The 27,766-nt window shown below is 53.4% G+C and overlaps 1 protein-coding gene across 2 annotated transcripts; it reads right to left on the bottom strand.

Moving 5' to 3' along the window:
• Positions 1-440: 440 nt before the first annotated feature.
• SYNM (synemin) lies at positions 441-27,766 on the bottom strand. Of its 2 annotated transcripts, none has more exons than XM_046009191.1 (5): positions 26,841-27,766; positions 20,030-20,154; positions 9,478-9,545; positions 4,302-6,754; positions 441-3,406 (listed from the first exon to the last, which is right to left on the bottom strand). In XM_046009191.1, the coding sequence occupies exons 1-5, from the start codon at positions 27,648-27,650 to the stop codon at positions 3,068-3,070; spliced, it is 3,795 nt and encodes a 1,264-aa protein (XP_045865147.1). In that variant the 5' UTR covers positions 27,651-27,766; the 3' UTR covers positions 441-3,067. The 2 variants fall into 2 exon arrangements, with proteins under 2 accessions (XP_045865147.1, XP_045865148.1); XM_046009192.1 differs by having other exon boundaries at positions 4,371-6,754.

Here is a 27,766-nt window from a genome sequence, read left to right as displayed (position 1 = left end):
GTGGTAAAAAGTTATACACAGGTAAGGGTTATCTAAAAACTCTTCTGTGTCTCAAACAGCTGCAAGTTTTTCAAGCATCTAAGAAACAGCCATGATTTACTAACCCCTCCAGTCTGCACTTGGGTGAACCAGCCATGCTGGTGTGCCTCGGGGTCTCCTGGTTTTAGCACTGAATGTCCTGCGTCCCGGGAGACACCTCCATCCCAGGCAACAACGGTCACCCCATGGCACTAGCCTTCCAGGCTGGGATGACCACATTCTTACCACTGACCGTCCCGTCTGTATTTGGATACAAGCCAGCTGGGTTTTGCTCTGTCTGCCATGCTTTCTAGTTCTGTGTGAACAATGCCCAGTTCTAATTCAGGTAAAGGACTGAAACTTCTCATACAGAGTCTCCCCAGTGAATCTGTGCCACTATTTAAAAAAAAAAAAACAAAACATGCATGTAAACACATACATTTTAATTAGAGTTTACATAGAAACCACAAAAACAGCTACTAGAAAACATTCATTCTCTCCAGGAACAAGGTGGGGTTTGTTTTTTTCCTCTGATTTTTATTTTTATACATTCTTGTGACATTTCCCTCTGTAGGGAAACAGGAGCTTAGAAAGATCAGCTTTTTCGATGATTCCATCCTAAATATACATCCGAAACCACACAATATCGCAACCACCAGTGGGAGGGTGAAAAGCATTCTGTTAATACTGTTCTGTGTCCACAACGGTAAATACGGGTTCTGTCCCTCCCCCAGAGCTGATTTCTGTTGCCTCCAGAGTGACTGGTTTGAAAGGACCTGGAGCTGTGGGGCTGATCTGCACAGCATGGAGCGCCTGCCCTGCTCCGAGACTGAGCAGCCAAAGACGGCTCGGGAGTCCGCATCGGCGAGCACTGCCGGCAGATGCGCGTTCTAACACGGAGATATAAATGAAGGCCTCGGATATTTTCCAAATAGAGGTGGATCGTGATAGGAATCATATATCCACGTTAGTACTCATTTACCAGATCACAAGGCAGGGGAGGGCCATTAAACTAAGCCCACTCTGACTCACAGCATAGACCCTCCCCATCCTCTGTCTGTCTGGCCATCAAACCCGTAGGCTGTCACCTTGACCAATAAATCAAGGTGATTTCTATACCTTTCTACTTCTACAAACACCATCACCCACTACCGCTAACCAAATCAGCCCATCTCTGTACTAGAAACAAGGAGTCTCTGCAAAGCTGTCGCCTCTGGACCAGTGTGTGACGGTTACTAGCTCACCTGGCCGACAGCAACAGCTGAAACCGATAAGTCAACTTTGTCTACCCCCGGATTCGGTGTTGGCCAGATCACCCTGAAAGCTTTGCTGCATCCCGCCCCAGCTTATTAAGAAAATACACTCTCCCTGGACTATCGGCTGTCGCCATTTCTGGGGGCTGAGGAGATGGAGGTCTTGGGGGCCGGAGAGCCACAGTGTGCGGTGTGCGACGCCCCCCCAACTCCTCGTGTCATAACCCCCACCCCCATCACCACAACCCACTTGAGGCTGCCGTCACTTCGAATCGTTATTCCTCAGCTCACTACCCGCAGCTCTCTAGCTTCTGTGTTAGAGGAAATACAGCTTCAACTTTATATGCCAGGAACAAGCTCAGATTAAAACAATGCTATGCTGTGAGAGATACTATCTTTGCGTGAGGCCAGACCTTTGCAGATGGAAGCCTGAAAAGCAATGCCCTTATGTAAAATAAAAGCACCCTCCCTCTAGTAGCTTCAACTCCGCGGTATGGACTTGAAGGTCGGCACCCTGTGACCCGGGATGGATAGGGCCTTTGCCTTTCTCCGGGGGCCCCTCCTGGGTGCTTCAGGGCTGGACAGCCAGAGGGGGGCCCAGCCCCTTCCCCCCAAACATCTTCTTCTCTTCAACATTAGTGTTCTCTCCCCTGAGCGAACAACCCCAATGGTAACGATTTCTGTTAAAACCGCAAAAACTTCCTCAAGGTCAGTAGTGGTTCTCCATCCCGAAGGCTCTGAGCTCACAAAGACCTCGGCCCCTTCCACAGTGGGCTCAAAGGCTTGTTTGGGGGGCACTGTCCGCCCTGTGCTCCCGGGGTCACTGCATGACCATCTGGGAAGCCAAGTTCTCGTCCGAGCATCAACGTTCTCTTTATGGTCTTTGGGATCTGCCTCCCACCAGGGAAATTCAATGTTTAGGTGCTTAGGGCTAAGGTGCAGAGAAGCTCCGGAACAAAAAAGGCTATTTAGACCACGCGCTACTTAACCACCTAATGCTGCAAGAAAGCACCGGAAGCTAGTTCCAAGGATCATTTGCCCTGCACACCGCGGGCCCAGTGTAGGGTTCTGGGGCCTGTGCAAACATAGCAGGTATATTAGGGACTTGAAATATCACATTAGGCTGAGGCTGTCCTCTCCATAAATAAAACACTATATATATGTTTTTCTTTTTATAAAGCTCTGCACATAGAAAGCAATTCATTCATGTCTTAAAGTGAATTTAACTTTTTCCTAAAGATAAAAATCATTTAGAGCCTTTTTTTGTCCCTAATGGAAGCAAGCTGCTTCTTTCCTAGGATTTCTTTACGAGAAGACTTAGAAAAGTGCATACATTTTTCCTTTTCGATGCTAGTCTTATTACTTCATATGAGCACATGCAAATAAGATTGACTCATAAATATATGACTTGGATTTTGTTACCGTATAGGCATCTGACCTATGGATAGTTAATTATGATTTTAGACAGACATGAGGCATTTCTGTGACCAGGAGCAGAACTGGTAGAAATTGCCTCTAGGAGTGGAGAGAAAACTCCAGGAAAATGAACTTTGAAGACTAAAATGATAAAAAATATTTCTGTCAAAGTTCCAACTCAAAAATAAAATTCCAACGCCTTTAAAGGCGTGAATTAATTTGAAAGCTTTACAGATGATCATGTAAATTGACATCGCCTGGAGCACTCTGGTGAAAGAAAAAGGGGGCGTCTTAATAAAGAATGAGCCTCCCTCCTTCTAATTAGTAAAGGCCTCTGTGTGTTGCCATGTTACCAAACACCGTTGAAAATGAAATCTTTATCAAAACCAGTGTCCCTCACTGTCCTCCTCCTGATTGTCTAGATAGAGGAGGGCCACTTTCTTTTCATCCGAAATCACCGACCTTTGGTCTACCATCCTCTGTAGCTGCACTGTCTTGTCAAACTCAGCCTGCTCCTTGCCCTTTTCCGCGGGGACTTGGTGTCCGTCCCCAGCAGGGCCCTGAAAGCTCCCGCCAGCCACCCAGGCCTTCCCGCTGCCCCCGTCTCTCCAGGCACCAGGGTCAGGGGTGCCATGCGCGGATGCTTCCGTCCCCACGGGGAAGACGACTGTGGTCTCTCGTGTCCAGCGGGGGGTCACCTCTATGTTACTCACATCCACCTGAAAGGGAAACGGAGCGTCTTTGGGTCCCAGTGCCACCCGCCTTAGCACTCTGTGGCTGTCTGCTAATTTGCCTCGCTCGGGGGAGCCCACTGAGCCCGCAGGTGCAAGGGTTTCAGACACAGGTCCTTGGAAGACCACCGTTCGGAGGTTCTGGATGCTGCGGGCCCCAGCCTAGTGCACCTGCTAACGCCCAAGGCCTCTTCTGCTCCTAATGCGTCTCCCACACTGGCCTCCTGAGGGAACTGGGAACCAGCCCTCGGGAAGGCACTCTCTTCAGTCATCAGGATCCCGCCATCATCAGGATCCCGCCATGCACGGAGTACCTATGAGCAGCCTGGCTCTCGTCTACCGAGCCCTGTCTGTGGGCACTGCTGTCCCATTCGCTAAGTGCTCCGGGCAGGGGGATGATCTGCTCAGTGGCTGGATGTCCCCGAGACCTGATTTTGACCTGCCCAATGCATCTTTCCCTGACCAAGCTTCTGTGACACCCAACCCCCTTCTGTCTGGGGGCTGTGACCTAGATTTGCTCATGGAACCCCCCTCTAGGGCCGACCCAAAGGGGCCTTACAGAAGTCTGGGGACCCGCGGACTCTCAGTTTGAAGATAGTCACCGCCCTTCCCCACCCTTAGAAATGGGGCCTGAAAAATAACTTCCCTTTCAGCGTGAGACTGTTTGGAGCCAAACACACTGCCTGTCTGTGTCCGTGGAAAGCTCCATGGGGCCAGGCTCTCCTGTGCACACCCCCCAACTCCTGAAAGGCAGGGAAAGATCCTGGGAGGAAGACTTGACTTTGGACACTTGACTTTGATCAGGACCCAGGATGAGGTGCCTCCCAGAGCAGGTGGTGCCGGCCGAGCCGGCTGCCTGACTTGGGTCACCTTCTCCACTTACCTCCACCACCTGTGCCGTGGCTCCCTCGCGGGAGCCGTGCTCAGTCCTCCAGATGCCAGCGGGGCCTACCTGAACGCGCCTGACAGACCGGCTCACATCCTCGAGCACGTGCGACTGGGCGAAGGCCCTCGGGCTGGTGACTTCCACGGTGGCCGACACGGGCCCCTGGGACGTGGCCGGCTCCGTGCTGGGGGAGGCCGGGCCGGTGTCGTCCTCCTCACCGTGGGGGCGGTACAGCTCCTGCGTGGCCCAGCGCCTGAAGCGGAGGCCGGCCCCCGGGGCCTCCGCCGTGCTCTCCCTGTCTGGGCTCCCAGGGCCCGGGCTGTGCCGCCTGGCCAGACTATCTTGTACCACCGACTCCACAACCTTCTCGATCTCCCCAGCTTCATCTTTGCTCAGCTCCTCCAGATCCAGCTGATCGGCGTCCACGGTTTTTGAGAGGTTGACTTCAGCAACCAAGGTCACGGCCCTCCCGCCAGAGGTGTGCACTTTCTTGACGTCGACAGACACGTTCCCCGGCCCACCCTGGCCCTCTCTGGTGAGGGCCGACAGCTCTTCCTTCACACGCTCTGGAAGGTTCTCCTCCAGCTGCCCGATCACTTCCACCAGCTGCTGTCGGGGCTCCTTGAAGGCCCCCTTGATGGACATATGGATCTCGTGCGGTATCTTAATCTCCTTCTCGATGACTGTGGGCTCAGCATGGAATTCACCACTTCTAGTCTGTTCTTTCCAGTGAGTAGGACCCACGTCCTCCTCCGGCGGAGCTTCCAAGACGTCAGGTGGTTTCACAACCGTCTCTCCCGACCCATCTTCCCTCTTGGTTCTTCTCCGAGACCCGGGCACAATCTCATCTTGCCAAGAATACCGGATGGTGGACTCTTCTTCAATGTGGATTTGCCCATACACGGAGCCCTCGTCCCTGTCCTGCCCCCCGGGGTGCTCATCGGGCGTGGACACAAAGTAACTCTGCTCTCCCCCTTCCGAGTCACCTGCCTCTGTGACTTCTTCGACGTGGGTTACGCTCTCATGGGGCCACCTGGTCTTCTTACGCTGGTTTCCTGAGAACGTGACGTCTCCTCCTCCGTAACCTTCTTCCTCCTCAACAAGCCCCTTAGAGCCCGGAGACACATCGTCCACCTCCTCCACTTCGAACGGGGTGGAAAACTCCTCCGCCTTCTCGCCACTGACGTAGCTCATGGGTTCCTCAACGATCTCCACGTTGACGACCCTCGCCCTGCCCTCTCTTCCTTTCAGACCCAGGTTGATGATGTCTCCTATCATCTGCTTGGCCACCTTTCCCTTCAGGTCCACCTCCTGAATGTCCTTGCTCAGAAGGTAGTCCAGGCCGGCTTCGTCTGACACATCGACCTCCTCCGTCAGTCTCGACTCCACGACTATCTCGGTCTTTGTTTTCCCGTCACTGGGAAGCTCCTTCCTGTCCACGTAAGTGACCTTTGTGTCTGGAAAAGCATCAGCAGACACCTCTGCCTCCGGAGACTGGGTGAATTGCTTCAGGATGCTGGACACGATGTGTTCTGCCACGGTTTCTGTCGTGGACTCGCCCTTCAGCGAGCTGGCAGTGTCGCTGGGGCCCAGCCTGACCCAGGCCTCCCGGGTTTCCACGCCTCTCCCAGTACCGTCACGAGTGTCCTCCCGTGGGGGCATCTGGAAAGCTTTCGGGGCCACCTGTGGCGAGCTCTCCCGGGAGACTTCTAGACTGATGGGCACCTCTCTCTCTCTCACACTTTTCTCCTGCGCCGACTCCCTCGCTCTCCCCTTTTCCCTCAGCTGCTGGCTTTCTCTCATTCTTGCTTCTTTGTCTAACTTCGTCAGCTCTTCCCACCTTAGGTTTCTCTCCTCTGAAGCCTTCTCTTTGGAATCGAACATTTTCTCTTCCCGCTTTTTCTGGACGGTTCCTGGCCTGTTTCCGTCTTGCTCCTTCGTGGTGTCAGCTTCTGTCTTTGTCTCAACGACGGTCCTCTCACTCGACCAAGTGCTTTGGGAAGAGCCTGCCGCTGACACGTCACCCTGGGGTTCTCGGTAGGACTTGGGGGCCACAGCAGACTCTCGGGCCGCACGAGCGGAGGCGTCCTGCGGACCTGCGGTTCTCGGCCTCTCGGGGAATGTTTTCACCGGAGCCTCAGTATTTCTTAAAAGACTGTGTGTTGAAGAGAAAGTTCTGAAGTTGGTTGGACTCTTGGTGGTTTTCTCATGCGAGCTGGAAGTTTTTTCATAAGTTGTTTCCTGCCGGGTGGTGGTACGGGAAGAATATTCTGAGCCCAGGAGGCCTCTTCCGGCTGCACTCCCAATGGTGGGCTGTGCCAGCAGGTGAGGGCGCCGCGCCAGGCTGTGGCTGAAGTTGGCTGCCGGTGCTTTCTGCCTTGCAAACCGGTTCTTCTCATTTTCCCTCTGTAACACCAAGCTGGCGTATCGATAGGACTTGCTCCTGAGCTCTGCAGAAAAAGACAGGGATCGTTACCTTCTTTCATCTCAAAAGCATCACCACAGGTCAAATCCCATCGCGTCATCATAAAAGCGTACTGCCACGGCAGAGAGGGTGTTCTAAATGAGAGACTGTCAATCCCCAAATCATTTCTTCTGGTGGTTTTAAAAATCCCATTACAATAAAACACAGCACGACACGTGCTTCGAACCAACACCTTTCTCCGGTTACTGGTCTGAAAACGTCATGGATCTTCACAAACGTATCAAAGGTGTGATCGTAGAGCACGGTACACGCAGCAGAGAGGCCCGGGGCGCCTGTTTCTGGGACTGAGATGTCACAATGTCATGGTAATTTGGAAACATTCATTTCGACTTTGTTGACCTAAGTTTCTTTGACACATTTCAGCGGATTAGAGCTTTAGTGCAGGATTATTAAGCACCAGCCAGCATTGTCCCTCCGCCATCCCATGGGCTCTTACTTGCCGTTGGTTTCCACGTTGGGCCAACAAGTCCTGCAGAATTTAACTTTTTCGAAGGCTCCCTGCCTTCTACTTTTACCCTTCTACTTTTACAAACTTCTCATCTGATAAGGAGAAAGAGCCAGAAGCCGACCAGGCACCAGCACTATGGTCTGTTTTAATGTCAGAATCCTGGGTGTGGGAGGCCGACCACAGGGCTCCCTGCCTGGCTTGGGGTCACCCACAGAGGGTGCTACCCTGGGCGTGTCCAAACTCCACCGCTAGGGGACCTGCTCTTGGGAGTGGCAGCTGGTCGTTAGAAGATGCCCAGAGAGCGCCCCCTGGTGCCTGCCAGGAGTAGGAGAGCCTACTCCCCCAGCTTGGTGTCCCTGTCATGGCAGCCAAGGCCAGGGGCCCCTTGAGGACAGATCCCAGGACACAGGAGAGAGGTCAAGTAAGGCCATTTTCTATGAAGATTCCTCTTTTCAAATCAACATACTAATCCTAAACAGAGACGCTCCAGAAGATGAACTCCTGGGAAAGTACAGGAAACATCTGGTTTTTAATAAAGGTCCACGGAGAAATATGGAAGATGACAGACTGGTTTCAGGTTTTATCACCTCGTGGGCAAGTGGCCAGGATTATTCTAGACCATATTACAGGAGAAGAATAAGCGTCTCCATAAGCACTGATAAATTCACTATGTAGGAACACATCTGTACATGTATTCAGTGAATAGTTAACGGGTATGTATATCATACAGAACAGAGAATGATCTGGAAGCTCAAAGCTTCATGAAAGATTTCATCGCCCATCCTCTTTCTTCGAATGCTCTGTGCTTTTGGCATAATCTGTAACTGCCAGACTAAGTTTAGTTTACAAATAATGTCTCTGTATCCTTTAAAAAGCTTGACAAAACAATCAAAACAATGAAACAGAGGCTCCCAGGAGCCCTCCTGCTGAGCTCTTCCTAGACCGGTGACCACAGCTCAGCAGAGATCCATTAAGCCCTGGCCCTAAACCATTGGTTCCCCTCCTGGTCTGGTCCTACCCCTTTTCTCCTCTCTCCCTTCTAAGTGAAGACTTATGTACCCTCAAGTACAAAATGTAGCTAAGTAAATCTTGAAATCGGGTGAACGGTATCTTTGGCTTTTGTCAACCTTACTCGCAAAATCAGAAGGCAAACTTGTCAGATGCTGTCTATGACCAAATCCGAACCAGTCACAGATACCTGGAACCAAAACCGTGGTTCTCAACCCAGTGATTTTTCAAAGCTGTGAAGTGCCTAAGAGGGACGCAATTTTTGAAAAATAAAGATGGACAGTGTTTTTTGTTTGTTTGTTTGTTTGTTTTTTTAAAATCTGCCGTCTATCCAGATTGGCTGTTAACCAAATGTTCTCCGGATACAAGTACCAAAGATGTGCATTCCCAAAGTGCCACGATTTTGAGTATGGTAACAGTCAGGGAGACTGAAACCCTGCTGAGTAAGCCGGAGACTGAGCATACTGTACGTAATTCAATCTGTCCTTCCTCAGCCAGAAAGCCCTTTAAATTCCATAGGGTTTTAAAAGCTTTTTCTTTTCTTTTTCCTAAAGTCATTCTACAGGTTCTTAGGATCCTTCTAATGGATGCTACCCTGTTCTGTGGGTTCTGAGGCTACTGGGAATATGAGCTTGATTCTGCAGCCTCTGGCCTCCATCAAGACGGACCTCAGGGCTCCCGGGGACACTTGCCGCATACGCCAACCTGACCTACCCAGGCCAACCCAGGGCAATACAAATGGTGTAACCATTCCCACCTCTGCAGCTCATGGGGGAGCAAGTTCCAGAATGTTGACTCCATGCTTCATGGAGTAATACCTCCCTATACTTGTGTTAAAGCTTTGAGTCTGCGTTGTGTAAAGGGCAAAAGGCAGTCCCTCCAAAGGGTGGGATACACAAGCACCTGCCCAGCATCTCCCCTTCCCTTCACCCTCCCCTCTTCTCCATCAGCCCCTTTCCCTCCCTCCCCCTCTGGCCAGAGGAATCAATGAGTATCCTTAGCATTTCCCCACACATTCCCGTTTACATTCTTACTTAAACCACGACACGTTAAATAAAATCTATTTGGTACTTGAGAGAGGGATGAATAAAGCTCACCTGAAAAAAAAAATCCTATATAACCCCAGTTCTTCCAGGCAAATGATGCTTTCCGATTTAACCATTTAACAGAATGAAACTGTTCAGACGGAAAACATCCTAAAATGAAATAATTGGCTTTTCTTCTATTTTTACCTTGTGGCATGTTTTCAAGGCGCTCAGTCAAGATTATCTCTGGATTGCTCTCGCCTTCCAGTAAGGCTCTGTAAAAATAATTAAAAAACACACACAACTCATCAGGAAACAGAAGAGTGAGACGTGCTGCTGTAAGTCACAGTATGTAGTACTTGGTTGGTGACCACAGTGCCACAGTGTCATGTGTTTTAGGACTCGTGTCTGAAGATACGGCATCACAGGGACGCGAACCCCACTCGGCGGGCCTGGCTGGACAGAGCGATGAACAGAACGCGTGGTGAGGGCTACGGAAGTTTTGGAGAGGCAAGCCCTTCTAGAAAACCCTTCTAAACCCAGGACGAGGGGAAGGAGGAGATAGACCCGTGAGGACCCAGGAGGGGAGGCCAGGGGTCTGTCTGGCTCATCTGGGAAGCAGGGAGGTGCCCACACATGGCAGGTCACCCCGGGCCAGAGGGCCCCAGGTTAATTACAACCCCCACTGGGGTCCTCCTGGAGTCCCAGCTGGGGGGCTGACTAGGAGCAGAGCAAGGACTGCCATCTGTTTGTAAATAAGGCAGCAGGAGGGCATGTGTGGTTTTCATGCTGGTTCTCTGAGGACATTCTCAGGGGAAGGGGAGAGATGGAAAGCAGTCAGGCAGACAAGGAAAAGGCAGAGCGGTAGACGCCCCCACACACCACCCCCCCCCACCCCCCCCACCCCCGCAAGGGGCCTCGGGGCATCCACAGAAGCATCCCATTATCTCCTTTAACAAAACAGCAAAGAGCACTTGACTGGGTGACCCCTTCGGCCACATCTAGAAGTCTGAAACCCCCTGAAGCTGTCATTCCTGTGCACAACCGGGAGCCCCGAGGACAGAGCGCAGGGGCCAGTGGGCTGGGACAGGTCAGCACCGGTCAGCACCGGAGGCCCGTCACACGGAGAGAACCTTAGGACACCGGCTGCTGCGGGCACAACAGTTGTTCGGTCGCTAGAGCAACGTGGGAAGCCGTCACTACCTTCGGTTCCAAGGTGTACACCGCGTATGGCAAAGGGCAGCCAGGAGCAGGGCCCACTCGGAAATGCGGTAACCACGGAGAGCTGGGCACCGAGACAGGGCAGGGCCGCCAGATCCGAGCGGGGACTCGGCGGTTCGGGCAAACGGGTGCCAAGCTCCATTCCCGCTGATTCAGACGCGGGGATCCCCGCAAAGGCGAGGACGCCACAGGCAGGTGGAGGGCAGCCAGGGAGGCCCCCACGGGGAAAAGCCAAGACGATGATGAGTTGACTTCACTCGAGGGGTCCATTGGTGGGCCCGCCGCAGAAGCAGGGGCTGAGGTGCACACGGGTGCACGTTCTGGAAGACGAGGGGCCGGGCCGTAGCCCCAGCCCTTCCAGTTGGCGCCAAAGTCAGGAAACCGGACACCGACCCATTAATCCCACACCCTCCTGACCCAGCGTTTTAGGTTCCAGGAACACAAATAGCCTCCATTGCCGAGAAAATTCTACGGTCTGTGTATAATAAGGGGAAAGGGTGAGGGTAGCAGTCGGACTCCAAGGGTCTGCGCCCCAGGCTGAGGGCCGGAGAGGCGGCCGGCCACAGTGCAGGGGGCGGGGCTTGGTGGGAAGGCCAAGTTCCACTTGAGGTCTTCCCTGGGCCTGCTGGGCGGGAGCTGGGCGGAAAGCTCGGGGACCGCAGGGCTTCTGCCTCCTCCAGCCAGCCGCCGGGGCCAGGACACAAAGTACCTGTGAGGAGACCAGGTCAGCGGAGAACTCAGTGACAGGGCAGGGCAGGGGGCTGTGGGGACTAACATCCCTCATCCCTCAAAGAGGACTGCTTTTGCTCCTCTTTCAGGGGAAATCCAAAGCACCATTCAGTTTCAACGGACCCCAGGACCCTGAGCAGGACACGCTGGTTAGCTGGGAACAGCTGCAGTCTCTCCCACCCCGGGGGTGTGTGTGGTCACGTGCTGGTCACCAGGCCCGGCTAAGACTGGGCACCAAGCATGGCTCGGACCCTCCCCTCGGCCACCTCTGGAAGCCCATCTAGCAGCCCCCACACAGGGCCAACGATAAGCGTCCGGCTCTGGGGTTAGAGGACTGCAGGGCAGGGATAGCATCTTGGCTAAAGGCACCCAGCTTCTTCCCCAGGTTGGAGAGTCTACTGGGACCCTGGCAGCCTGGGCGCCCCTGCCAGGCCCAGGACGACGGCATTGCGTACAGACTTTCAAAAGAACAAATCCTGTGGCCAGACCCCCTGGACTATATTAACACAAGCACATTCAACATCTCTTGGTGACTTCTGTCCAAACGCCCCTCCGGGGCTCTTCCAGAGCCTATGAAGATCCTCCAGGGCAGGAACCCGGTCCTACTCTGCAGGGCTGGCTCCTAGGGGGCAGGAGCCTGGGTCACCTTTCCCCACCCCAGCACCTGGCACAGGGCCTTCCGGGCACCATCGAGGCATCCGTCGTTTAATTCACGCCTTAATTAGCAGACGCCGCTCATGCCACACATGACATCCTGCCCTCCCCCAGCACAGCTCGTAGGACTAAGAGGACAGAGGCACAGACAAAATCGCTCAGGAGATGCCAGAAATTTCCTCAAAAGCTCCAAAGGGCACATTTTTAAGGAATAGACTCGTGCAACTTTAAGAAAAGGGTAGAGCATTCCCTGGTTATTTTGAGAGCACCAGAGGAAAACGGCTTCCAAGCCGTGGTGACTGTGAAATGCCAACCCCCTGAATCATGAGCTATTAGGGAACGTTTCATACAGCCCCACAGCTTGGCGGCCTCTGAAGCAGGGTAATAAGCAAACACGTGTGGGAAAACCAAGTCCCCGGACTCATTAAGGTGTCCAAGACCGCTCCATAGCACGTAAGTGAGCTATAATGTGGCCTCTGGCCAGGCTCCAGGCCCTAATAGACCCCACTGGTCATCAGAGCGGAGCCCAGGGTAGGCTGGGGCTCTCTGTCCAGGATAGATTATCCTAATGGAATTTCAGGGCATGTCTGCTGTTATTCTGCCCTGGGGGCACAAGGCACACCCTGTCCCCGATAAATGTGGACAAAAGAATGAGGGAAGAGGGACAGTTGAAGGATGTTTCCAGAAGGGATGTCAGTGCAGCCAAATGGGATGGATCACAAAGTGCTTCCTGGCCAAACACAGTGGGGAGTGGGGGGAGGAAAAGGGGATGGAAGCTGGGAGAAGCCTCAGAATGGTCTCCTCAGCTCCAGAGAGGGTGGGGGATCCCCTGCCACTTTGACTGGAGCAGGGCTGGGTGCAGAAGGGGGAAGCAGGGAGAGAGGACAAGCATCGCCATCCAAATTAGAAAGGTCCTGCCCCACACCACAGGCAGATAATGGAAGATAATACTGAGGCCATGCTGCTTCTGGTCCTTCCCTCTGTGCTCAGCTCTAAACCACATTTCCAAACGCATCCATTGGTTCTAGAGATTGAAAAAAAAAAAAAAATCAAATGATAGACAGACCAAGATTACTAATAAAACAGAGAAAAGCAGCACTGGGAGTGGTTGATGGAGAAACTTCCCGAGTCAGGAAGTTTGCCTGGTTTCAAATCCCGCGCCTGCCGCTTCCTAGTACTGCGACCTTGGGCAAACCACTCAAGCCTTCTGTGCCTCAGTTTCCCCACTGCTGAAATAGGCAGCATTCTCAGGTGTGAGGTGGTGGCTCTTCTGGAAAGTTCTCGCAACAAAGGCTGTCACAGAATAGGGGCTCAATGGTCACAGTCATCGTGATCATCACCTTCTACCGACCTGAGAAGAAAGCAGACTTTCCATTGACTGAAGGAGTCCAAGAGGAGAAGAAATGCTGGAAAACCTAAAATCCTGGTGGACAGAGAGCAACTGGTTTCTGCAATGATGTGGGGAGGGCTAACAACCACGTGTACGGGTTACTCCTCTCAGCCGCCTCTCCTTGAAACTACGAGATTTTATTAATTTCAAGCATTTTGCCTAATAACCAGCTAAGTCTCCGTGTTAACACACGGTTCTAAGTTTTCTAGAGAGCAGGACTTAATTTAACAAAACAAAATAGATTTCTCCAACCGCTGGAGAAACTCCAAAGAACTGTTTTCCTTTGAACAGGTGCATGAAAGGGGGTAGGTGAGCCCCTTCTCATTAGTCATTATTTCATTATTCATCCATTATTATTACACAATAACACAGGGGCCGGAAATATCATTACGACAGGGAAGTTGCCAGCGGTAAGCCTCATCTCTACTGCTTTATGAGAGGTCCAGAGGTCCAGCTGAAACACTGTTTCTTCTCCCTGCCAGCATTAAGAGGAAACAGGAAGCTCCTACGTCCCCGCTGTACAGACACACAAAGACCGTGTTTTGACGTTGTCGTGTCCGACCTAACCTTTTATTTATTTTTAAAGATTTTTATTTATTTATTTATTTGCCAGAGAGAGAGAGACACACACACTGAGAGAGGAAACACAAGCAGGGGGAGAGGGAGAGGGAAAAGCAGGCTTCCTGCAGAGCAGGGAGCCCTACATGGGGCTGGATTCCAGGATCCTGGGATCAGGACCCGAGCCAAGGCAGATGCTTAACGACTGAGCCCCCCAGGCGCCCCCTGACCTAACCTTTTAAAAGGACTGTGCCTGAAAGAGCCCAGGCAGCAAATCTTTGCATTCCGTTTTCATATCTGGCCAGCCAAGACTCCTTTCAGTATTTTCTTTTGAAAAATGGTCTGGCTCTGCTTTCCATTTTTTCAGGTGATATTCAGAAAACCTGTTATGTATTTGAGCCCCAAAACCATTAAAAAAAAAAAAAAGGCTCTTTTAAATTTTGAGGGAGAAGGCATATCTGTCCCCCATTCTGAAAGCCAGGACGGGCCTCTTGCATACACGGTTTTCAGAGCCTGCGGTTTTCTGGGTTTGGGACTCGGTTTATTCTTGGGTGAGCAGCTGCTTCATGGAGAGGCCTGGCCTCTGGTGGTCCGGACTGCCAGAGCATGTGAGGAGCCTTCTCCCAGGGTTCCAGCCAGGAGCCTCCCAGTCCGCTCCCAGTGCTCCTCCCTGCCAGGCTCCAGGCCCTTGGTCAGCCTTCGCGGAGGCTCCCTTGGCCTGACCACCCTGTCAGCTCCTCCCACCTGAATCTCCAGTGACTGCAGGGACCCCCTGAGGCTTCCCTGCACCCAGTCCTCCAGCATGCCAGCAGCCAGCAGCCTCCCCACTGCCCCCCCCCGCCGCCCCCTCACCGCCACAGAAAGTCCGCCTCAGCTGCCTCCTGTCCCAGGCTCACCTGCCTTGCACTCTCCTTCCTCCCCTTGTTTTCCGATCGGACTCCCCCACTTGGAGCTCCTTCCCGAGTCCCTCCCTGCCCGTCCACTTCTCACTGCTTATCTTCCCACCCCTTCTAGGCCAACTCAAATCTCACCTCTTTTGAAAATGCCTCCTGCCAACCTCGGCAGGTCCCGCCTCTGAACTGTCTTTATCTGACCCAGTAAACTGTAAGGCCTGAGTGGACCGGTCCCTCCCCTCATGCGCCCCTGACTCCCCATAGCCCCTTCTCCTGCACATCTGTTCAAATCCCCACCATCCTTCAGGACCCCGATCAACCTCACCTCCCTCCTGAAGCCTTCCTGGATTCTCACAACTCCCTTCTCCCCCCCAGAAATCTGGCACTCGTGGTCTTACAAGGCATTTGTTTCTAACGGTGTAGGGGGGAGGGACTTAGGTCCATGTGGCCTTGTCCACAGTACCTGATCCTCAACGCCAACCCCCACTCTATTCTGTAGGTTTGTGGGCCCCTCTGAGCTGGCATGGCGCCCTGCCTGCCAACGTCCCTGGAGCAGCCAGAGGGCACAGGCTCCGCTCACAGAACATGGCCTCACGGGGCGCCTGGGTGGCTCAGTGGGTTAAAGCCTCTGCCTTGGTTCAGGTCATGATCCCAGGGTCCTGGGATCGAGCCCCGCGTCAGGCTCTCTGCTCAGCAGGAGGCCTGCTTCCTCCTCTCTCTCTGCCTGCCTCTCTGCCTACTTGTGATCTCTGTCTGTCAAATAAATAAATAAATCTTAAAAAAAAAAAAAAAAAAGAACATGGTCTCACAGCTGTGGCTCTTGCCCATCCCTCAAACACAGCCCTCTAGGCCAGGCTCCCCAAACCAGGCCTGCCCGGGAAGCCCAAACGCCTGGCAGTGGCCACAGATGCCACACCAGCTCAGTCCTTGGGTTCTCGCCCAGATGGGCCCCTCTGCCTGGTAGCGCTCCCCACGTGATCTTCTGGAAGCCCGCACTGCAGGCCTCACCCACCACCCCCTGCCCGGCCTGCCCATCATTCACTGTGAAACCGGCTCGGTGCCTTCGGGATGCTCCTGGGCTGCTCTGGTGACAGTGGCGGACACCCCGAGTCACCAGGGATCTTGTCAGGGGGCTGGCTTTGACCAGAGGGTCCGGAATGGGCCTGAGAGTCTGCATTTCCCACCAGCGTGGGAAGCTGAACAATGCCAATGCTGTCAGTCCGTGGGCCCCTGGAGCGGCGGGGTCCCGCAGCCGTGGTTCCCTACCCTGGCCGCACTAGACAAAGCCTGGGCCCTTCCCATGCCAAGCTGATCGGAACATTCAGGAATGGGCCCGGGGGCCGATGCTTTAGCAGGTTCTCCAGGTGACCCCCAGGTGCCGATGAGGCTGGGAACCACACTCCCCTCAGTGCTCAGCAGCGGCCGGTGTAATAAACACGCCCCAGGAGGCCTCGTGACTATGTCTGTGGTGCACAAGCCCCTCCAGCCCCACGTAACTTCACTGGGGACAAGCGGGCAAGGGCGAGCCCTGGCCCCTGGGGGTGGCCCACCTTCTCTTGCACTCTCCCTGGTGTCTCAGCCACCAGCCAGCCCCAGATTACCGCCCGTTGTCCCCTGTAGTGTGGGAGGAGAGGGCTCGTTTCTCACACTCACCTGCCGAACAAGGCACCAGTGTGTTCCCGGGTCAGTGACTGGCCCACTAGGTTTGAGGACGTCCTCCAGCCTTAGACGCTGGGGTTCGCCTTGTTTGAAACTTGTTATTTTACTGAACTGCATCTTTACTGACAAACTCTATGTCTACCTTTAGTTATAAATGACAGTATTCTGTTATCAGTGTTTCTTATTCACTGGGAAGGCCAACCGGAAAGAGCCCATATCTGGGTTCGGGAATGCGTGTGACACTTGAGAGCCGGCCCCAGCAGAGGTGACAAGTCCCAGCTGTACTGGGCTGGGCTTCCAGCTCGCGGGCTCCTCAGCCCCATCGCTTACACGCGAGATGCTAAGTCAACACACCGACATCAACTCCGCGGCCGCGGGTGATCGGCCACTGCAGGGAGAACCTGGGGCAAATCCACCCGATCTCGCTCAGGAGCGGGAAGCTGTGCCGGCCACACCGTCAGTCACCCTTGGCCCCTCCGGACAGGGCTGGTGAGGAGTCACACTGCACAGGGCCCCGGGCTATGATCCTCAAGAAGCTGACGGTCCCTGCTGCCCTCCCTGGGGGAGGTGTGGAAGGAAGGTCAACTCCCTCAAAGACAAGGTTTATAAAGATCAAGCAGGCACCTGTGAAGGGGTCCGAAGAACAAAAGGGCACTGGCACAAACACGCATGTTCATCCCTGTTCTCAGAATTGGGGCAGCAGGGCAAAGTACGGGAAGAGTCACATAAGAGATGCCAAGGGCTTCTCTGCAGGACACAAGGCAGTGACCAAAAAGCTAGGCGCTCGGCTCGTACAAAGAAATGGGTTATGTTCCACTGCCCATATGTCTTTTCGGTCTGTGGGCATCTCCCAGACTAAATCCTGGGCGCTGGAGGGCAGGGAGGCAGGCAGCCATTCTAAACCCTGGGCTTGGGATCTGCGGCTAGGCAGGGCCGGGCTCCTCATTTTCCCTGTGCGAACTTGGACGTCAGAAAGACAGACAGTGAAATCAATCACCCGCTTCCCTGAAAGTACTGTGGCCTTCTGAATTCCGAGGAGGAAGCCAAGTCAATCCCTAACTGGGTTAGAGCGATGCCAGGAACAGACAGAGGCCATAAACTCTGTGGGCCGACAATCAGGCTGCCCACGTGAGCACAAAGGCTCCCCGTCAATGCCCTTGAAAAAAGCTCCCTGTCGATGCCCTTGAAAGAAGCTAGGGTGTGAACAACTACCAAAAAGTCAGGCCCTGGATGCTCCAGCAAGACGACCACAGGCTCTCCAACTGCTCACGACAGAGAACGAGGGGCAGGACCGAGCAAGGAAAGAAAGGGCTCGAATCCCAGAGGAACAAAGCACAATAGCAAAGTCTCCAAATCCAACCTACGGAACTATCACGACAAGGAAGATCCAGCTGCCTCTGCACAGAAAAGAGACGCGACGTTGTTGTCACCTAACACGGGCACAGCTGTGGGTCTGCTGGGACAACCCCACATCTGCTCTAGGACAGTGCCAGCTTGGGGCACCTCCCACCCCAGGGTCACTCCACGTAGCTCATGGGACAGTGGGCCCTTCCAAGTTCCAGAATACTTTTTCCCCCGACCAGGGACAGGGACCGGCACATGGCCCAGTGGAGCCAGACTGCAGGGCCCAGGAGTTCAGCTGAGATGGATGAGCAAAGAGCCCCTTCCTCTGACCAGGGGTGCAAGACCAGAAGGACAGAGCCAGGAGCTGGTTGGGGCCCAACCTGCCACAGTGTGAGCAGAGCCGAGAAGGGAGAGACCAGGGAAAGCGGCAGGGACAGTCACTGTTGACCACACCCAGACCTACTGTGCCTGCAAATGGGGACTTTTTCCGTTAAGCGGGGAATAAATGCCTTTGTTGGCTTGAGGCAGTCTGAGAATGGCTTGGGTCAGTCCTGATTAATGCTTCCTTCCCCCCAAATAAAGCCTGTTTTGAAGTTTTCCTTATTAGTAATTCAGATCACCTGACCCAGCTTGATTTAATTTTGTGATTTTCCATCCCGTGAGATTTCCAAGGAGCCTGTGAGAAGGATGGGCTGGCTGGGGCGTCCTCTGCCCTCTCTCCATGTCCTGAGCCCCCTCCCCTCCGCAGGATGCAGCCACATCACGGGCACTCAGAGCAGGGACCCGGCAGAGCCCCCAGTGGCTTGCCTACCTCTCTGTTTAGCTGGGGCTCTTCCAAGAGCGGCTGTGTCCTAGGCAGGCCTTGCCCCTTAGGGGCTGCATCGGGCTGAGGCCAGGGACTGCCCGATAGCCTGCTCCCCCTTCCCTGACAGTCAGAAGGGCCCTGATGACAGGTTGACTGAGGCGAGTCTTCCAGACAATGCTCAGTGAGGCTAGCCCAGGGCTGCAAGGCGGACCACCTGCACACCCCAGCCAGACATGCTCTCTTAACCCAGGCCGCTTGGCCGTTCCGAGAGCAAAGTCATGATCAGGCAGCCCACAGGGAGTGCTGAAATGCGCCTGGGCTCTGTCCAGACTCTGCCTCCCTTCAAGGGAGTGGACCTTAACCCCTTCTTAGCCTCTCCAGGTTTTAACAGCCCCCCATCTGTTAGCAGTGATGCATTTACCACCGCATCTTCTTCTCACTTGCGGAGAGGCGGGGTTTCCAGAGTTCAGGCCCACCCATGGCTGATTCATGCTCTGATGTCCCTTGGGAATGAAGGGGGCATTGTGTCCACTTCACACGACTTGGTGGGTAAGGCACAGACCTCTCACCAGTCTGGGTCCCTGGCCTCCAGGCCGCCCGCCCTCACCTGTGAGAGGGGTGAGTGGTTTCCACCCCCCAGAGACAGTATCGCGGGCAGTGAGCAGGCGCAAAGCGCTTGTGCTGTGTCCCACAGGCAGTAAAGGCTCGAGAATGTTAGTGGCTGGTACTGTCCTTCCAAGTGGGAAACCTGGGTATCTCAAAAGCCCTTCTACCCCAGGAGGGCTGAGATCTGCCCCCCTCACCAGTCCTCACTGAGCATGAAATCTGCAGGAAACACAGGGCACCACCCCAATCAAAGACCGCTTACCCCCAGGGGCAGGAAGGGGAGAGCCAAGGAGAAGCATCGCTTTCCGGACTGTGTTCTCTGCCCAGCCCCCCATCCGTCCCTTTGAGGGCTTTGAGACTGTTTCTTCTGGGCTGCTCGCCCCCAATTCAAGTCATCATCTTAATAAAGCCGGTTGCCTGGAGGACCAGGCTCATCTTCGGGGAGAAAGTCAGTGCCTCGAGGTCAAACCCATGGGAGTCAAGTCAGAGTCCTGGGATTTGAAGCCGCAGTGTGATGGGCACTTGGAAGTGGACTTGTGGGGTCTGAGTCCTGGCCCTCCACTTTCTAGCTCCCTCACTTCTCTGAGTGAGGTTGGTCCCCCTATAAACGCTGTACCTAATTCCTAGGATCCAAGGAGTTGACAGGTGTGAACCTCTTGCCTTGTGCCCAGGACACACAAACCCCAGGCAAGGGCACGAGTTCTGTGAGCCCCATCACAGGGAGGGTGGGGGGGCATCTGCTCAGCGGCCTAAGTGGGGGGCATCTGCTCAGCGGTCCTCCTCCTCTCATTTTGGCCCTGTACTCCTCGCCTGGCCATGCCAGGGGTCTGCTGTCTGATCATCACAAGGCCCCAAGGACTCCAGAGGCTACGGGGGATTTCACCCAAGCAGCATCCTTACCGGTACGTGGCCACCTCCAGGCTGAGGCCAGTCTTCACCTGCACGAGCTCCTGGTAGTCCCGCAGCCGGTCAGCCATGGCCAAGGTGAGCGCCGCCTTCTCATCCTCCAGGCAGGCTATCACTCTCTAAAGAGAACAAAGGGCTTTTAGATGGGAAGGCTGGAGTTCTGCTTGGTCATACTGAAGGTACCAGTGGTTCAGGATGCAAAAAGGAAAAAAAAGGTCTCTAGGCTTATGAAAGACGCAGTCATTCTAAGGGTGATGTTAAATACAGTCTTTCTTCCCCATAGAAGTTTTTTTAAAGAAATGAAATCTTGTCATTTGCGACGACATGGATGGAACTAGAGGGTATTATGCTTAGCGAAATAAGACAACGATCATGATCTCCCTGATATTAGGAAGTGGAGATGCAACTTGGGGGACTTGGGGGTAGGAAAAGAATAAATGAAACAAGTTGGGATTGGGAGGGAGACAAACCATAAGAGATTCTTAATGTCACAAAACAAACTGAGGGTTGCTGGGGGGAAGGGGGCCAGGAGAGGGGGGTGGGGTTATGGACATTGGGGAGGGTGTGTGCTATGGTGAGTGCTGTGAAGTGTGTAAACCTGGCGATTCACAGACCTGTACCCCTGGGACTAATAATACATTATATGTTTATAAAAAAATTAAAAAAAAATTTTTTTAAGAAAATTTTTTTTTATTTATTATTATTGCGTAGGGACGACTTTGACAGCGGACTGACTGCTCTGTTCCCCCTCTTTAGCGAGAACGGATGCTTAGAGGTTCCTGAAAGCATCTTTGTCTTTCAAACATTATCCGGCTGCTTAGGAAAGTCAACACTGCCAACCGGTCTACAGGGATCCTCTTCAAAGCGAGCCTAGACCACAACACAGGGCTTTCACAGTATCTGAAATGGAAGACCCTCCAATCTGAAACACAATTTCCCCCCAGACACATAATTTCCTCCAACACTAAGCAGGTTCTCTCACCGAGCTCTTTGTTTCACCTAGAAAAGCTGCCCTGGTGAGACAGAAGATCCTCAGGACATAGATATCAAGGTGGACCAGGATGTGACTCTTTCTTGACTGTGCTCAGAAGACATCATTAATGAGCACTCCCTCCCACATGCTCCTATCTTGCTCACAGCCCTTAGGTCACGTCCATTCACACCTGGCTAATTACGTCTGCCCATCTGTCCCTCCCGCCAGCTGAGAGACATTGATGGGCGTGGCCGGCTATCTCTTGCATCCACCATCTCTAGAAAAGCGCCCATCCCCTAGAAGTCACCCTGGACACAAGTGAACTGCACTTGAAATGATCACGATAATGCCTGTTGCCTCCTTAAAAACATGCTATTTTAAATTGACACTGTCTTTGAGCTTGTAACCACTGCGGCTTCGTCTGTACCATTTTACGGTTTCGCGTCAACACTTCGGAGTTGCTCTGGGGAATAATTATCTGAGCAAATATTTAAACACTGAAATGAGTCCATATTCTTTAACTTCTGGTTTGTAATGGAAAACAGCCTTATTTCTGAAGACAGTTAACTAAACTGGCTACATTTTTAGACATTGATCTTTGGGGAATTCAAAGAAGACAGTCGGGAGACGGGATCTGTTTCCATTCCCCTTGTAATCCCTCCAGCAAAGGCACCAGGCAATACGCTGAAGGTCCTCAGTAAATATGTAAGATCAGCAAAAACCGGCAAATTAAAATCTCATGCGGGATCCACCACTTTAAACAATGCATGGGGGCGCCTGGGTGGCTCAGTGGGTTAAAGCCTCTGCCTTTCGCTCGGGTCATGATCCCAGGGTCCTAGGATCGAGCCCCGTGTCCGGCTCTCTGCTTGGCAGGGAGCCTGCTTCCTCCTCTCTCTCTCTCTGCCTGCCTCTCTCCCTACTTATGATCTCTATCTGTCAAATAAATAAAATCTTTAAAAAAAAAAAAAACAAAAAAAAACAATGCATGATCGGCATGTAAATAATCCTACCTCCCTAAGAGTTCTGTATCAGCTAAATGATTGTTGCTAGGTTCTCTTTGTGTACATAAAGCAAGCTAAAAACAAAAACTGAAACCATTTAAGTTTGAAAGCTGAGGAGTCAATTTAAGAACCTCTAACTAGTATCCCAGAGTAGATCTACGTTAATATTCTCCAAAACTGGCATTATAAGTAGATAGTGAGGCTTGCTTAAAGCAGACCGTTCCAGTCTTGACTTAAGTGACAGGGTTGCCAAAATGTAGCCATGGTATTTAAACATTCTTCTGGCAAGTCTTGGTGTTAAAACCCTATGTCCCCCCATTTTAGAGGAAGTATAATCCCAGGTCTAAGATTAGAGCGTAAGACACGCTGTAAACATCCCGACATTACACCTTTTCACTGCAGGAGATGAAACCTGAATATCAAAATTCGGAAATCTGTACTCATCTTTTTCTTTAAAGAGAACTTCAATTATTGTTAAACTGTTTAGAAAAAAAAAGTTATCACAAGCACACGGTTCTCTATCCATGAACATCCTGAGGAGGTCATCTCCCCACCATGCAAAACCACAGGTAGGCACAAAGATTCTCTCTCTTCCCAGAGGGCACAGAATAGACCTGCACCCCACAAAATAGGAGGGGGGCGAAAAAACCCAAACTGTGTTGAACTTAAAATAAGTATAGTTCCAACCACATTTCCATGTGATTCAACTCTCCCAAAATTGTCAAAGGAAAATGACTTGGCTTTTGGAAGCGGGAACGTAAATAAGACCTTTTGGCTCCAGTCTCCATAGCGACTGTAACCGATCCTGCTGGTTGAAGCAAGCTTCGGCTTGGCGTCGACTTTGCCAAAAGTTTTCGAACCAGAGGCGCTGGAGCAGGACACCCAGCAGGGCTGATTCTAACCCAGCAAGAGCAGTCCCCCACCTAACGGTATAAAAGCTGGGGAGAGAGGTCACCTTTTTGAGTTGCTATTTCGGGAACTTCCGGATGGCATCACGGGTGATGATGCAACGGAGGTCCGTACCAGGGACAGCGTGCTGCTGGGCGGGTCCAAAGCAAACTCCTTGTCCTCCCCCAGCGGGAGCTGCTCTCAGCTGAGCGAGTCCCATGGACAAAACGGGAAGAGCCTGCGAATGTCACGGTCACTCAGAATCCTGACTGGTGGAGCTCGAGGGAATTTAGATACTGGGACAACCTCCCTGACACATCAAAAATAAATGCATTTGGAATAACGAGCGTTAATAGAAGGCTACTTTTTTTTTTTTTTTTAAGCTCTAGTCCAGATAATACGCTCAACTCCAGACTCAGGATGGTATCTCTCAGTACGAGGTGGGCATCTAAGGGCATCTCAGAGTGAACTCTGATCTCCCACCCAAATGGGCCATATCTCCCGCTCCCGTCCCCCCTCTCTTCCACTGCCTCCAACCCACCCGCAGGCCTTGCTGGGCTTCGACCTCAGAGGACAGCTTCCTCTCAGTTCCTCGTGGCTGCCCCTGGTCCAAACCTCCAGCACCTCCTGCCTTGATTAGTACAGAGGTCCCCTAAAGAGTTCTCCCTGCTCCCAACTCTTAGTCCCCTCACAAGCCCCAGAGCAAGGACATTCGGATACAGCCAGTCACCATTCACCTCTCCTCCGTGTCACTCATGCAGCTCAAAGCCAAAGCCCAAGTCCTTGTAGAGGCCACTCTCCCCTGGCCCACCCCGCCCGGCCACACCCGCCTCCAGGACACCCTGCAGCTGTTTCCACCTCAAGACCTTCAAAGGCGAGGGACTTTCTTCTCCTTTTTGTTTTGTTCAGGCTATACCCCCGGCACTCAAGAACCAGGCTCGGCCCACGACGTGTGGTTGGATGAATGAATGAACCCAACATGGGCACGCTGCGAGCCGTTTTTATTACCGCTGTTCCACAAATGGGGGAACAGAGACTCAAACGAGAGCAGAGGCAGAATTCAGGCCCAGGCGGGGCGGCTAACCCCTCCCCCTTCCAGTCAAAAGAAATTTCTCATTCGGTCATATTTTGGGGACTTGGAAGCCTTTTCTAGTCAGCCTCGAAAGGCTAAGAGCCCAGTCTCATAAGCAAAAATCTCAGCGTTTATAGGGGTAAGGGGGGGCGGGGTGTCAAACAAAAATGTCTTGAGTTTTTGTCCAAAGCTTCTGCCAGAAAACTGGGAGACAGGGTGAATTACTCAGGCTTTAGGTGATTTCAACCGTATACAAAATGCTGGGGAGTTGGATGTCAGTTCAGCAAATTTCTCTCTGGCAGATCTGGGGTGCGGGGCCCAATAAACAGGCCTTCGGGGAAGAACCGCTTTTCCCATAAAGAGAGCTCCAGCCAGCGTCTGGTTCTCTTGGGCCACAGGAGGGGCCCCGAGGCAGGGAGACAGTGGGCACTGAGTGGGGGAGGGGACGGCTCCCACTAAACCACAGAGTAGGCAAAAAGTAAATGAAACACATCTGCCATGAAAACTTCTGACAGCCGGCTCGAAGGATCAGAAAGTGTTTCAAGGTTTCGGACGGATGGGCCAGCCCTTAGGAAGAACAATTACCATTATTCTATGAAGGCAGAATGCTGGCTTAACGTTTCTCTTTGATGGAACAGAGGAGAGAGGAAATGTTGGATCCGCGGTTAGTGGCTCAGACACTGGCTCCTGAAGAGAACATATGTGCCTCAGTTTCATCATCTGTGAAATGGGGCTCCTATTAGAATCCACCCCATAAGATCGGGCTGAGGACTAAGAGTGAATAGGTAGGTATCAAGGGCCTGGTTCCTGGGGTATCTGGCATGTCAGAAGCACTTGATAAAAACTCTTAGTAATGAAACATTCACTACAGTATGTTAGTTAAACCTGGTTTTATGATATTTTCAGTCTCCCCAGAGCGATCTTCTATAGGATGTGAAAAAATTGAGGGCTTGGGGTTAAATCACAGATGCTCTTTTAAAAATCCCTAGTATTTTTACCCTTAAAAAAAAAATACTGATGGGGGACGCCTAGGTGGCTCAGTCATTAACATCTGCTCTTCAGCTCAGGTCATGAACCTGGGGTCCTGGGACTGAGCCCCGCACAGGGCTCCCTGCTCAGCGAGAAGCCTGCTTCTCCCTCTCCCACTCCCCCTGCTTGTGTTCCCTCTCTCTCTCTCTAGGTCAGATAAGTAAATCAAATCTTTGGGAAAAAAAATGCTAATGGTTTGGTGTTGAAACTTTGGGAAGCAATTTGAAATTTGCTGACTTTAAAGCTAAGTGGGGAAAGATTTGAGCTATGGATAAGGGCATATTCAGTGGGATGAAACATACAGATTGGAAGTGGGAAAAAAACAAAACAAACAAGCAAGTGCCAGTCGACATTCCTTGCTCCCTACTTTTAGGGCAAAGACGCGAATTCCAATGAGAGAGGAATCAGACAGACTGTTGAGTCTAGTGCGCCCTCTGCGACCCCAGAGAAGGTACTTCCCTGGTGGACCCCCTCCCCCATTCAGACTGCATATCCCAAGCAGAAATGAGCCAAGGAGCTCCCAACTGTAATGGAATGGTGAGGAGAATGCTTTTGAAAACTATGAGGCAGAGGCCCAGCAAAACCCACATTCCACAAGATTACATTCCAAACAATTTCGTATTGCACTGCTTTATAGGATTTCCCATCTAGACTCCAGCTTTTTGAATACTGAAACCCCAAGGCAGTGCTCAAGACCTAGGAGCAGTCGATAGATATTTGCTGATTATTTGTGGACACCTATCACATCACCACATCCTGTGTTCCCATTACTCCTGCATTTAAACACACACACACACACACACACACACACACACACACACACACAATCCCTCTACCACAAATCTTTAACCCCAAGCTACAAATTATCCCCTTAAAATATTTCTGAATTTTTGTGGGTGTTGTTTTAAACTGTTGTCCTGAGAACTACTGATGGTATGATTTGGGGATATTTTCAATTCTGGCCTCCAGGAGGCAGGACCAGGGCCCATCCTAGTACCGCACTGGGACGATAACCGGCCACAGGTGTCACCCTGTCAGTGTCTGTTGGGGCTTTGCTTCTCTGAAATAGTAACTGTTTCTATCACATCCTGCCACAGGGAGCAGCCCCTTTCCACAACTTTTCCACTACCCAGAGATCTGATGTCTGCTGGGGAGACTTCGAGAAAAACATCCCCGAAGGACCTCTTGCCTGCATGAAGGCGGCAGCCCCTCCCAAGAACGCACAAGGCAGGGGCCCAGAGAGCCAAACCGGCCGCCTCCTACTGGGAAATCATTCTGGCAAAATAAAAACCACTTTAGGCAATGATTTAAGTTTTCCCCAGGGGTGCCCTACCGCCAAGGGGCTGTCATTTTGAACAGCTGCTGGTCGGGACTTGACATTGCTGAGACAACCCCGAAGGAACGAGCTGTCGCTTCTGAAGTCTTCTGGAAGTCAGGGGGCTTCTTGCTGGACTTTTATGTGAATTAGGTCTACGAAGCAGGGGAAGTAGAAAGGGAGCCTAGAGCTGGCTGGGTCCTGGGTCTTTTGTCAGTTTGCACCCGCTCAAGGCAAGATCGAAAGAAACTGACAACCTAACAAGATGACAGGGACGGGATTCTCCACCGGGACCCGCCACCCGGCACTAGCTGACCCGCAAACCGCGCTCCTCTTCCGACGCAGAGCGGGGGACCCCACTTCAGCGCCCAGCTGCCAGGGCGGGTCGAACCCCCTCTGGCCCGGCCCCCCACCCGCCGGCTGCGCCACGCCCGGGGCGCACGCAACGGGTGCAGGCAGCCCCGCCGTCCCCCACCACCCTGACCACAGGTAGGGGCCCGGGGTGGGGCCTCCCCCAGCGCACGGACCTGCCGTTCCTCCGCCTGCAGCTCGTACTCCTCCTGCACCCGCCTCAGCTCTTCCTCCAGCAGCGCGCGAAGCTGCCCCAACTCCAGCGCCTCGCGTCGCAGCGCCTCCGCCTCCTGCGCGCACAGCCGCGTCTCCTCCTCGGCCTCGCGCCGGCTCTCCTGGCCGCGCCGCAGCGCTTCCTCCAGCTCGCGCACCTCGTCCTCGTACATCTGCACGGTGTCCCGCCACGACTCGGCCACCAGCAGCGCGTAGCTGTCGTGCACCTCCCGCAGGCGCTGCGGGGGCGCGGCGGGGCCGGCGGCGCGGACCCGGTAGCTCATGGTCAGGCGGGCGGCGCGCGCGCGTAGGTCCCGCACGTCCTGATCGTGGGCCGCTTCCAGGCCGCGGCGCTCGGCCTGCAGCCGGCCCAACAGAGCCTCGAGGGCGGCGCGCGCGCCCAGCGCCTCCTGCAGCTCGCGCCGCTGGGCGCCCAGCTCCGCGTCCAGGCGGCCGCGGGCGGCGCGCTCCTCCTCGCCCAGCCGCTGCAGCTCCCACAGCTCGCGCCGCAGCGCATCGCGCTCGCCCTCGGCCAGCGCCGTGGCCCAGCTCAGCTCGTCCAGCTGCTGCCGCAAGCCGCGCGCCTCCTCGGCGAAGCGGGCCTGCCCCTCGGCCCACAGGCCCTCCTGCCCACGCCGGCCGCGCAGCTCCTCCTCCAGGAGCAAGTTTTCGCGCTCCAGCTCCCGCACCCGGCACACGTAGTCGTAGAGCCGGGCGTTGAGCTCCTGCAGCTCGGCCTTCTCGGGGCCCGTGTGCAGCCGCCAGGACAGCATCTTGCTGGGCGTACGGGGCTCTGGCGGCCGGCCGGTTCCCTCCTGCCCTGGTCTTGACCCCTCTTCTGAGCCGCTCGGGCCCCGCCGCTGCCCGGGAGGCCCGCAGACTGGGGCAG

This window comes from Meles meles, chromosome 6 (genome assembly GCF_922984935.1).
Source record: "Meles meles chromosome 6, mMelMel3.1 paternal haplotype, whole genome shotgun sequence".
NCBI classification, from domain to species: domain Eukaryota; kingdom Metazoa; phylum Chordata; class Mammalia; order Carnivora; family Mustelidae; genus Meles; species Meles meles.
Note: the sequence above shows the minus strand (reverse complement) of the source record. Positions and strands in the feature narration are given on the sequence as shown.

Coding starts and splice junctions, on each gene's coding strand:
- SYNM (XM_046009191.1), bottom strand. CDS start 27,650: ATGCTGTCCTGGCGGCTGCACACGGGCCCCGAGAAGGCCGAGCTGCAG. Junction 20,155..26,840: donor TGCAGGCGGAGGAACGGCAG/GTCCGTGCGCTG, acceptor TGTTCTCTTTAG/AGAGTGATAGCCTGCCTGGA. Junction 3,407..4,301: donor CCACGGCACAGGTGGTGGAG/GTAAGTGGAGAA, acceptor TTTCCCTTTCAG/GTGGATGTGAGTAACATAGA.